Here is a 12804-nt window from a genome sequence, read left to right as displayed (position 1 = left end):
CTGCATCCTGTCAGTAAAGTTGGGTAATTTCCATTGTTGGCCCATTCTGGGAATGGAGAGACAAAACACACCTGCTCTGCATGACTTAAAGCAAATATAAGGAAGTTAGCATGAAATCTGGGTGAGAGAGATATGATTCATCCAGGAAGAATGGCCAGCTGGCAGGATTTCTTCCTGAGTTTGAGGACTGGAGCAAGGCTGTGAGAGTTACTGGCAACGTGAAGTCAAGTAACTTTTTATCAATAATTAGAAACTGATTTTTCATTGCTTTGGAAAAGCATCGGCATACTGAGGCATTGTCCAGAGTCATTCCTTTTTTGTGCCAGCACCTCTGGCATATTTCCTGTCCTCTATTGTTCTCTCCCCACTTGTTTTTTTCACTTGCCACTTGTTGCCTTTCTTTAGATGGTGAGCCAGGGTCAGTGGTGGGGTCATTTCCATTTTGGCAAATTATAGAGCCAGCAGTGTCCTGGGAGTGTCCAGCACATACTGCTGGCGTGCTTAGCTGCCGTCTTGTTGATCCGATAGCCATCAGAGAAAATTATCTTCCAATGGAAGGTGAATGCCCCACTTAGCAAGGAGTCCCTGCTCCCGAGATCAGAGATAAACTCTGTACCTGATAATAGTGGTGGCTGTGTCACATCTTCATTCCATGACCCTGCGCCAACTTTACGCCGCAGTCTCAGTTTTCGAACGCCCGGGGCACTCCCCATGGGTGACTCTAAGCTTTCCTTTCTTACAGATGTTCAGGCGGTTGCCTATGAGGAGCCGAAACACTGGTGCTCTATTGTCTACTATGAGCTCAACAATCGTGTGGGCGAAGCGTTCCATGCCTCCTCCACGAGCGTGTTGGTGGATGGTTTCACCGATCCTTCCAACAACAAGAACCGCTTCTGCCTCGGGCTGCTCTCCAATGTTAACCGGAATTCCACCATCGAAAACACGAGGCGGCACATCGGGAAAGGTGAGCCTTCGCTGGAGCTTCTCTTGAACGGTCTGTCTGTCGCGTTCTACTTCCCCCAGAACTGACCGGCAGTCATTCTGGAGCCAACGCCAGATAATATACGCCTGCTTCAGTTTGTAAATACTTTTTTCAATTTGTGTCATCAGGAAGTTCTTCATTTCCCAGTCAGTGATTTTTGTGGTCTACGGACTCATAATTATTATTTAATTAGTTGAAATTGTGATTTGCTATTTGGGGATACTATTCTATCATATGTTTTGCTGCAGAATGAAATAGCTGTTAAAAATTCTTTACAACCTAAAACTAAAAGCAAATGCGAAGAAGTAAACGCTAATGTATTTCAAGTGGAATACATTAACTCAGTGGGAAAAAAACTTCAAGATAACTTATGAATATAGTAGTAATTCAGGAGACCTGGGTTCAATCCCAGGGTTGGGAAGATCCCCTGGAGTAGGAAATGGCAGCCCTCTCCAGTATTCTTGCCTGGGAAATCCCATGGACAAAAGAGCCTGGTGAGTTGCAGTCCATGGGGTCGCAAAGAGTCGGACACAACTGAGCGACTAACATGGCATTTGCATATCCTTGGCCTGGACCAGGTAAGGGAGAGTGCCAACAAACATATCCTGAACCCTTTTGAGTGCTCTTGATTATTTAGTGGCAGAATGAAGGAAACAGTTATGAAACTTTAAGATGTATTCATATTGTAAAATTAAGCAAATGACTAAATGTGGATGCTGTGGGGAACCTGGGTTTTCACTGTAGTATAAGAGACATACAGGTGTGGAGGAGGGTAACAATAAACCCTGTGGAAGTTTTAGTGTGAAGTTATGATTTTAGTAGTGTGTATGTGTGTGTGTGCATGCATGTTTGTGGTCTCCGGTATATGTGTGTGTATGAAGGCCTATGTATTGGGTTGGCCTAAAAGTGCGGATTTTTTTCCATGTTACAGAAAAAGCCGAACGAACTTTTGGACCAATCCAATAGATGTGTTTCTGCGTGCATATAGTTTCTGATTCATCTATTGGGTTCGATCTGTATGCATATAGTTTTCGATTCATATGCTGAAAGGGTCAAGAGGCAAAGATACCCAGCAGTAGTAAGCACATACAGTGATCAGATCATCATTTCTTGACGCCATGCTGCTAGAGAGGAACCCAGACTTTGGAGAAAGGGCTGACTTCAAGGCTGGAACAGGTGGGCACAAGATGAGCGTAGAATGTTTTGTTACGTCTGAAAGTAAAGAAATACGTACGCATGATGGAGGCATGTCACAGGAGCCAACTTGGAGTGATTTCCACTGCCAGCTTGGATAATTGAAACACTGAAATAATTAAATACAGTGATGAGTTTTAAACCACTGGAGAACAATAGTAATTCATAAGTCCATACCGATAATAGATAAGTAAATGAATGGCGAAGGCTGATGGCTAAATATAGTGTGAGTTGGTGGAAAGTCTCCATTTTGCAGCCCATCAGGCAAGAATCATCAATGGATGATAAGTATAGAGAGAATTTTTTAGTGAGAATCGGGCTATTTATATGAGTTTTAAGTGTCTCCTCACAGACTGCCTGTTACTTACAAGGGAGAGTAAAAATCAGTTATTGTATCCTGGAGAAATTGGAGAACAACTTGACTAGGTGATCAAAATGACCATCACCAGTGAGAGACAGGTGGCTATCATATGTCTGCAGCTGTGGTACCGTGATGAGGAGGTAACAGCACCTACAGAGAATCCCCGTTGAGAATGCAAATCTGAATCTAATCACAGGGTACCTTCAGACAAACCACAGATGAGGCACATTCTATTAAAAAGGGTGAGGAGGGACTGTATTCTTCCAAAATATCAATGTCAAAAGACAAAAATGTGAAAATATTCCAAACTAAAAGAGGCTAATGAGATACCACAGCTCTGTAGTAATCTGACCCTGGACATGATCCTGTACCAGACAGGGAAAAAAAAATACTACAAAGATTATTATTGGGGTTAGCAGACAAAGTTAGAATTTGAGTGGTAGAAAGGATAGACGTGGTGTATCGATGATAAGTGCACTGGCATTGCTAACTGTACTGTGGCTTGTAAGAGAAAACTCCTGATTTTAGGAAATACACACTTAAGTATTTAGGGGTAAAGGGCCATCGTGAAATGTTTCAAGAAGAAATTATATATGTCTTTTATATTTATAGATCAATAGAGAGAGCTATCTATCCATCTGAGAGTCCTGTGTCAGAATATATACACATGTGTGTGTATGAGGGTGTGTGTGGAAGAATAGACGGAGGGCGGTACCCATGGTGAACATATGGAGCAAATTGTCACAACAGATGAATCTGGATAATGGTTCTATGGGTGTTCTTTGTTCTGCTTTTCTTTGTTGTTTGTTCTGTGCCTATATGTTTGAAATTATTTCCAGAGTAAAAACTTTTTAAATGACCTCTTGTGAAATTTAAACCAAATTAAAAGGTTATTTAATAGATCCTTAAAAGACATTGGAGATGCAGTTGAGCATTTAATCCTGGAAACAAGAATAACTCCTCATAAAGCAGGAATTGATAGATAGTTTCTTAGTATGGTTAAGGCAAAAAAAAAAAAAAATCTAAACTACACATTTAATGATAGAATGCCAGAACTTAGGTTCATAGCATATAGATACCTTCCTGTGGTCTGTAAACCCCTGGAACTATATATAAACACAGTTTTGCATACATTTGGGACAGAGGAACATATTTTTAATTCTGTTCTAAAGTTGACCATTACTGCACAGTAGTAAAAAGCCATTGTACTCTGGAACATTGCTAATGACAATTCGGAAGAAAACATGGATTCTGGGGATGCTGCTAAAATTGTTCCAGATGCCTTGACTAGAAGCACTCAAATGAAGATTTATAAATAATGGAAATAAGCCAAAATTATCACATTTGTAGATGAAATGATTAATTGATATTAAATGATAATATTCTTGGGATCGGCTCTTGAAGTGAAATTAGAAGGCCAAAAATTCTTCATGTATTTTGCCAAATTACTTTCCAGGAAATTTTTGTTAATTTTCAGTCATACCAAAAACTTATGAGTGTCCTTCCATTTTTACTCATTCAAAATTACTTACAGTGATTGTGTCTAGTAAAATGATAGGATTGTTTATCTAGAAACTACTAAAGAATCTATTTTTAGAAATTGTATGTCAGTTCTCTTTAATCTGGCAATAACTAGTTAGAAAAATATAATGGAGAGGAAAAAAAATCACATTTTCAGTAGCAACAGAATGCATAAATAACCTGAACCAGCGATATATGAGAATTATATAAAGAAAACCAGATTTAACTGAGAAAGAAAATTTGAATAAATAAATGGCAGTCAATGTTCCTAAAAGAGAAGACTTAATATGGTGAGAGCATTATAAGGATATTCTAATTTTTCCTAATTTAATTCATAGTTTAAAACAATCCATGTCAGAATTACAGTGTGATGTTTTTTGAAAGTTGGAAGATATATATTCTGCATATTATCTGGAAGTATGCATTAAAGAGGCTTCCCTGGTGACTCAGATGGTAAAGAATCTGCCTGCAATTTCAGAGACTCGGGTTGGATCCCTGGGTATACGTTAGTGAAAATAGCTAAATTTTTCAATGAAGGAGTAAAGAAAAGAATCTTGAGGTGGGGTTAATAAAAGATTATGAAGCTACAGTTAAATCAATGTGTAGACAAAGCAATAGAATAAAATAAATTCAGACTGGACTATATATAAAAGTTTAATGTGTGTTAAATGAAACAAAACAAATTGGTAGACTGTTTCAATGGTCCTGTAATAACAAAGTTAGCTTTGCAGGGAGGCTAAGAGTTCAAATCCTGACCTCATTCCACAAATGCAGGTAGATTAATGAGTTGAATTATTTTATGGAAAGCTATTGAAAAGTTTGAAGAAAATAAACTGATCAGAGAGGCAGAGATTTTCTAAGCGTAAAAAGCAATAGAAGAGTTTACAAGAGATTTGTCTGCTTAGAAATTTCAAACTTCTGTGGGTTAAAGAAAAACAATAGCATGAACAAAAAAGACAAAGGACTAGCAGGGAAACAAATAGGAAATAAATTATTTATATCTTTCCTATGTGTGCAGCTCATAAAAAATATTAAAATACTGGAACTCCAATGGGATAAATAGGTAAGAAATATGAACAGTAAATCCACAAGAGAAACACAGATGGTGAGTAAGCAGAGGAGCACTATCGAGACTCAGTGCAAATTAAAACAATATTGTTTTCCAGCTATAAATTAGGGGATTTTGTTGTGTTTGAAACTCAGATTCAGTACTGGCATGGGTGAAATAAGAAAGGCGCACATCTACTGCTGGAGACTTGCAAATTGATAATTGCACTCTGGCAAAGTGAATCAAAAGCCTTCGATCCAATGACTTAACTTTCAGGAGTCTCTCTTAAGAATATTATCAAGAATTATGCGGCAACATTGATCATGGCATTGTTATAACAGAAAATTGGCATTGACAGAATGGTCCAGTAATGGGACAATCCTTTAAATAAATTGTTGTATTCATTCAGTCATGGAAATGTGTTAAATGTTTGCAAAGAAAGTTTGGTGATACCCAAGACCCACAATGATGTGTATTCATAGTTATTACCTCTGGGCCGCTAAAGGAGTGATCATGTGTTTTGCTTCCTTATATTTTGCTTCACTTTCTAAATTTTCTAAAATGAAAATTCCTCATTTTTATAATCAGGAAAAAGTAAAAAAACAAACACACACACCCTCAAATTGTTTTCTCTACATCAGACAGAAAAATGGGCTTCTGCTCCAGCGGCGGTTTAATTGTTACAGGAACCTTAGCCATTGTGTATACTTATAAACACAGCACACAGTATTTTGGATGAGACAATAGCTTTAGCACTGACTAAGTCTTGCCAGAGTTACCTGCAAGGTCCATTGTTGAAGGCCACATGGGATGGGACTCTTGTTTGCTGGGTGGCCTGGAATGCTATGGGGCTTTGTCAGAGTGGGGTTTTTTTTCCCCCCTTTCATTTTTTTTTTAAGGATTGGATAAGATCAATTTCCTACACTCCTGGCACTCAAGATCTCACCGGAAGAAGTTTGGAGCAGATGATAATTCAGCGAGATCGTATTCTACACGGAATTATTTTTTCTGGGCTGTTTTCCCTGGACCTTTCCTTCTTTCCGCTCTCAGCAATACTTCCTCCACCTGTGGTTTTCTGGTTCTTTTACTCCCCTTGATCCTCCCTTGCCTTAGCCTAAAAGTTTTTGAACAGCTTAGCTGCAAAATAAACACGAGAGAGCTTATGTGATGAATATGTGTAGGATCCCATAATCAAGTCCAGCTTTCTTATGCTATATTTTGTAAGTGAGACTGTGCTCTCAATCCATGGCCAAATAGGGCATTAAATGCTTTTGAAAATGAAATTGCTATCCTCTGTTAACTGATTTTTAAGTTAACACACTTTGCTGTGTTATTAAATATTTTCTCGAAATTGTCTAGACAGGCATGTTGGCATACAGGCTTTATATTAACTGATATCGTTAACTAAGATTTTATCAATTGTGTAAGACTTAGGGAATGTTTATCTAATAACCGTGTAAATTTACATTCTGAAGCTACCGCGATGCTTGTCAGCTGTGAAAAACAATAATAACCACACTCTACGCTTGTCTTCCTGCAGGAGTTCATCTGTATTATGTCGGAGGCGAGGTATATGCCGAGTGCCTCAGTGACAGTAGTATTTTTGTGCAAAGTCGGAACTGCAACTACCATCACGGATTTCATCCCACTACCGTCTGCAAGATCCCGAGTGGGTGTAGTTTGAAAATTTTTAATAACCAAGAGTTTGCTCAGTTACTGGCACAGTCTGTGAACCACGGCTTCGAGACGGTCTATGAGCTCACAAAAATGTGCACTATTCGCATGAGCTTTGTGAAGGTAAGTGGTTCTGGTTCCTCTGGTCAGGGTTTAATGCACTTCTGCTTTATATGTAGATCTGTATCCTCTTGATATATGTCTGTAGACACCAACTTATTATCTAGCCATTTTAACCTTTAATAAGAGGTTAACTATTGGGAAAATATCATTGGAATGTAGGAGTGTTTGTGTTAAATGTTAATAATAGCAGGTTTTTAAAAACTTTTCCTTATTTGAATAGTGCTATTTTATCTATTGTAATATTATTAGAATATGTTATATATATATAACATATATACTCTAAATGCATGGTTGTCTTATGAGATCAATCCTGTAAACACAACCCTCTTTTTTTTAATTCTATATTTGTTAGTATTTTTGTGATGATAAACACTTGGTACTTTGGTTTCAACAGTAAGCAAGTGATTTTTTTTGTAGAGTCAAAGGTTTTTTTGAAAGTGAAAGTTTGCCACACTAGGATTTATTTTTGATTGGTCCAGGATATTTTTTAGTGGTTCCAGCAAAGCTTGTGATTTTGTTATAATTCAAGAGTTTAATAAGGCCCTTGCCTTAGCACTAAGATTGTGCTGTTAGGTTTGAGGAGGGTTAAGGTTACAGACATTGTTCACTAGAAGTGACCTCTTTGCTGCCTCTTCTTCTGCCACTGAGAAGTAAAAATTTTAAGATGCCATCAAAGTATAAAAAATAGTTCAAGTATACGATTAAATTTATAAGTCAGTAGGTGGCTCAGTAAAGAATCCATGTGCAACACAGGAGACGTAGGTTCGGTCCCTGGGTCAGGAAGATCCCCTGGAGAGGGAAATGACAACCCACCCCAGTGTTCTTGCTTGGAAAATCCCACGGACGGAGGAGCCTGCCAGGCTTCAGTCCATGGAGTCACAGGAGAGTCGGACACAGCTTGGCAGCTAAACCACCACCAGCAACAACTTACTGTGGCTGACTTGTCTCTGAATTCTCAAACATAGACTTTCCTCCTCTGTTACCCTGAGTAGCAAAACTAATTATATATTTGGGCGAGGCAATCACCTTTCATGTCCTCTCCTCAGAAGCTCACTGAACTTGTTGTTAGACCTGTTCTGTGATGAATTTATTACAGAGGATAATTTCAGAACCTTACTTTGTTAATCATCCTTTACATCAAAGATAACTTTCCCTGAAAATCATTTTTTCCCTACTTCTCTGAGTCATGTTAGGAGAGTTTCACTGTGTTGTCTTAGTGTTTGTTTTCTTGAAACATAATTCAGCAGTTTCTTATAGCCAAGTCTGGTACCTTTCAAATATTAAAGGAGATTTTCTACCTTTTAGAGAGGTTTTCCTATATGCTGTATACCTATGAGACCACAAAGAGCTTTCTCATCCATTATTAATATGCATGGTTTAAATTTTTTTTTAACTTTTTAAAGTTTTTTTTTTTTTTTTTTTATTGAACCATTTTAAACATCTGTATTGAATTTGTTAGTATTACTTCTGTTTTATCATTTGGTTTTTTGGGTCACAAGTCATGTGGGATCTTGGCTCCCTGACTGGGGATCGAACCCATAGCCCCTGCATCGGAAGGCGAAGTCTTAACCACTGGACCACCAGTTGTAGTTCTTCAGTCACTAAGTTGTGTCCGACGTTTTTCAGCCCCTTGGACTGCACCTCGGCAGGCTTCCCTGTCCTCCGTCTCCTGGAGTTTGCTCACACTCAAGTCCATTGAGTCGGTGATGCCATCCAACCATCTCATCCTCTGTCATCCCCTTCTCCTCCTGCCTTCAGTCTTTCCCAGCATCAGGGCCCAACAGGGATGTCCCTGATTTCTGACTTAGCATTTTGACTAAAGTGAATTTAAAATTAGGATGATCACTTGCCAGCATTGTGTTTATTGTTTTTGTTGATAGGGAGGAAATATAATAAAACATGAAGATCCATGTTCTTACTCTGTCATGTGATTAAGGCCCAGAGATTCCTTCCTGACCCCCCGTGTTCATTCTCTTTAAAATGGGTGGCTGTAGTTAGGGAACTGGGGTCCTTCGATGAGTCCATTATTACTATCAAAGGACCACTCTAAGAGAATTTACGACTGTAATGCTCCAATTGGCTTTCTTCTCAAACTTATCTCTTATTGATTACCCAATCAATTTTAATAATTTTACTTTTACAGATTTTTAATTATTTACTTTTACACAAGTGAAAACCACCTTTACACTAATAAAGAGTGTTTATAATCAAAGATATGCATTAAAAATAGATTAGCATTTCATTCATTCAGCAAACATTTTTTAGCACCATTCCAAAATAGCAATACAAAGATAATAAAACACCTAAAGTCTCTAGCTTCAAGATTCTGATGGCTTAGTCTATGTTTAATTATAATATAAATTGATAAGTACTGGAATGAAGGATTATACAAGCTATAAAGGACAAGGCTGAGAAGCTGGATTTGGAGAGTTAAACATTTTAACCTCTTGCTGACACGATAAAGGGCAGCTACTTACTACATTAGCAACAAAAAATGTGATCACTGTACAGCCTTGTTCTTTATTAGCATAAGCACTACATACTCTTCCCTCAGCATCTTAGAGAAAGGATAGAAACTATTTTAATAATGTTAAGAGCCAATTTTGTACTATTTTGTGAAGATGATCAATTTTGGCCTTTAAGCGTGTATTTTATAAATTATTTGCACAGTAAACTCCCCATATGTGAAAATTCTAAGTCATTTCATCTCAACAAGCATCTCTAAAGCTTCTGCTTTGTGCCGATCACTCTGCTAGATGTTTGAGAAGAAAAATAAGTGAGATCTGGTCTCTACCTTCAAAGAACTTACTGTCTAGTGCAGGAAACATGGACTTAACCTTTTCATTAAAGTTAGCAGTATGTTGATATGTTTACAGATGCATGGATGTTTATATCTATGCGGTTCATATATTTCCAGTTTCTTCTGAAAGTTCTGATATTCAGATATATTGCTTGAAATTTCTGAGATAGATAAAGAGAACCCAGCCTTCTCTGACATCTCTCAGGAAACAAGGGTTTATCAGTATCTCATATGCCCTCATCCACCACACCTGTAAGGATTTGATGTTTGCAATAGCAAAATTATTTTTCTCTTTTTCATAGAGACTTCTGTCAACTTTCATGTCCTAATTCAGTAATCCTGAAGGTCTCTGGCAAGCTACCCTTTTGTACAAATAATCCAAGTCACTGGCTGCTACTGCTGCTGCTGCTAAGTCACTTCAGTCGTGTCCGACTCTGTGCAACCCCACAGACGGCAGCCCACCAGGCTCCCCCGTCTCTGGGATTCTCCAGGGAAGAACACTGGAGTGGGCTGCCATTTCCTTCTCCGGTGCATGAAAGTGAAGTCGCTCAGTCGTGTCTGACTCCGCGACCCCATGGACTGCAGCCCACCAGGCTCCTCTGTCCATGGGATTTGCCAGGCAAGAGTACTGGAGTGGGGTGCCACTGCCTTCTCCGAAGTCACTGGTTATGTGTTACTAATAGATTTTTGGATACTTATGTGCTCCTGCCAGATTTGCTTAGAGATCAAAAGGTCAGGAGCTCTGTGTTAGCAGAGGAACTGTCAGTGGCTGAATAGGGAGAAACAGAATGTCAGTTTGTCTTGCATGCCTTTTTTTCTTATTTTCTTGATGATAGGAGTTTAACAATCCCTGTCATCACAGTATGAGTAACATAATGGACAATGAAAATGAGAGCTACAGAGTGGCTATTACAGCAGCCTTGTAATGTACTTTGGGCTTCTGTGGTGGCTCAGGCTGTAGAGAATCTGTCTGCAGTGCAGGAGACATGGGTTCAATCCCCGGGTTGGAAAGATGCCCTGGAGAAGGGAATGGCAACCCACTCCAGTATTCTTACCTGGAGGATTCCATGGGCAGAAATGCCTGGCGGGCTGCAGTCCTTGGGATCACAGAGTCAGACACAATTGAGTTGGACACTTAATAATGTAGCTTAAAATTTTCATTCCCCGAGACTTGTACTCTTTTTTTTTTTTTTTTGGTCATATGCGGGATCATAAGTTCCCCAACCAGGGATCCAGCCCGAGCCCCCCACCGTGGAAATGCGGAGTATTAACCACTGGACCACCAGGGAAGTCCCCTGAGACCAGTACTTCTTAATCTGGAATCCACATATGGTCTTTGGGGAGCTATAATTGTCTGGAAATCATGTGTACACATTTGTGTTGTGAAGAGAACCATATCTTTAATGGGAGCCTCCGGTTGTGTGAGCTGTTTTTACTCCGTAAGTTGCACCACTGAGTCAAGCAGGTTCAATGACTCCCACTATTGTTTCCAGGGCTGGGGAGCAGAATACCACCGCCAGGATGTTACCAGCACGCCCTGCTGGATTGAGATCCATCTGCACGGCCCCCTCCAGTGGCTGGATAAAGTTCTTACCCAGATGGGCTCACCTCATAACCCTATTTCATCTGTGTCTTAAACGCCTCAGGCTTCTGCCTCTGGAGAACTATTGAGCCTTGCATGTACTTGAAGGATGGACGAGTCAGACAACCATCTGAACTGACAAAGGAGCCTTGACAATACTTGACCTCTGTGACCAACTATCGGATTCAGAAATTGAAAACCCGGGCTAAACATACTGTTGATATCAAGAACCTGTTTAGTTTACATTGTAACATTGGATTGTAAAATCAACTAAAATGCATACTTTTTAGCAGGACTTTGTGTATAGTTAAAGGAGAGAAGGCCAAGCCAGGGACAAATCACCTATTGGAAAAACGATCCTAAGAGAGTCTTTTGTGTTTGGCACTTTAAGGTCATCGTTTGGCAGAAGTTAAGCATTAATAGTCTTTCTGACGTGTGTTTTTATCAGGTTTAGAGCCTGCGTGGAGTCTTCTCTTCGTGGGTTTTCATAATGTTTTAAAACTATTCGTTTAGTAAAGGTTTTTGTTTGTTTTTTAAGTAAAGGTTAATCTTGGTGATATACATAGTAATCTTTCTAAAATCGTATGCTGACCATAATGCTGTCAGAATAATGTTAGACATAATGCTCTTTGCTAAATATATATGTACAGAATATTTGAAAGTTAAGAATTGATTAGACTAGTGGGTTTTAGGAGTATTGAAGGGGCGGGGGGAGAGGGAAATGCAAATGTAGAATATACTGTAAAAATTCAGTTTGTTGCTTTAAAGAAACAAACTAATGTCTGAATTTTGCTGTGTTTCAATTTTTTAGAGATTTTATCCTTTTTTTTTTTGCATCTTCTATCTCATCTTCTCAAAAAAAAAAAAAAAAAGTTGTGCAGCTGGTTAATTCATGTAACTGTGAGAGCAAATGAATAATTCCTTCTGTTCTGAAATTGACTGCCTATGTATTTCAATACCAGTTGAATGGAGTTGCTTGAATTTAATAAGGAGTTTTTATGGAGTTTACAGTACAGAAATAGGCTTTAATTTTCAAGTGAATTATTTGCCAAACCTAGTAACTGTTAAATATTTGGAGGATTTAAAGAACATCCCTGTTTAAACCAATTTCAAACTTTGAAAAAAATTTTTTTGTACTATGTTTGGTTTTATTTTTCTTCTGCTAATCTTTTATATTCACTTACGCTCTCATACATTGAGTACTTTTATTCCAAAACTAGTGGGTTTTCTCTACTGGAAATTTTAAATAAACATGTCATTATTGCTTACTTTGATTAAAAATTTGTTGTTTCCTTTCTTCACACATAAGATTTTAGGATTCATAAAATTCACTACTCTCTTGCGAGATTTTTCTCAAATATTCTTTGCCAAACATAACTAAATGACTAAAAAACTAAATTGCAGAGGCAGGGAGACTTAATCATGAAAAGAGCAGTGCATGTCTGCTCAGTCACTAAATCATGTCTGACTCTCTGCAACCCCATGGACTGTAGCCCGCCAGGCTCCTCTGTCCATGGGA

The 12804-nt window shown here is 38.6% G+C and overlaps 1 protein-coding gene across 5 annotated transcripts in view; it reads left to right on the top strand.

Annotated features, from left to right (window-relative positions):
- SMAD1 (SMAD family member 1) overlaps positions 1-12553 on the top strand; it is an 83719-nt gene extending 71166 nt beyond the window's left edge. For all 5 annotated transcript variants that reach the window (XM_061384080.1, XM_061384081.1, XM_061384079.1 and 2 more), the window contains 3 exons: positions 743-964; positions 6647-6903; positions 11197-12553. In XM_061384080.1, the coding sequence (XP_061240064.1) occupies positions 743-964; positions 6647-6903; positions 11197-11340 (623 nt within the window). In that variant the 3' untranslated portion in view covers positions 11341-12553. The remainder of the gene's footprint in view (positions 1-742; positions 965-6646; positions 6904-11196) is intronic.
- Positions 12554-12804: the final 251 nt, after the last annotated feature.

The sequence above is a fragment of the Bos javanicus genome, chromosome 17, assembly GCF_032452875.1.
Source record: "Bos javanicus breed banteng chromosome 17, ARS-OSU_banteng_1.0, whole genome shotgun sequence".
NCBI lineage: Eukaryota > Metazoa > Chordata > Mammalia > Artiodactyla > Bovidae > Bos > Bos javanicus.
Note: the sequence above shows the minus strand (reverse complement) of the source record. Positions and strands in the feature narration are given on the sequence as shown.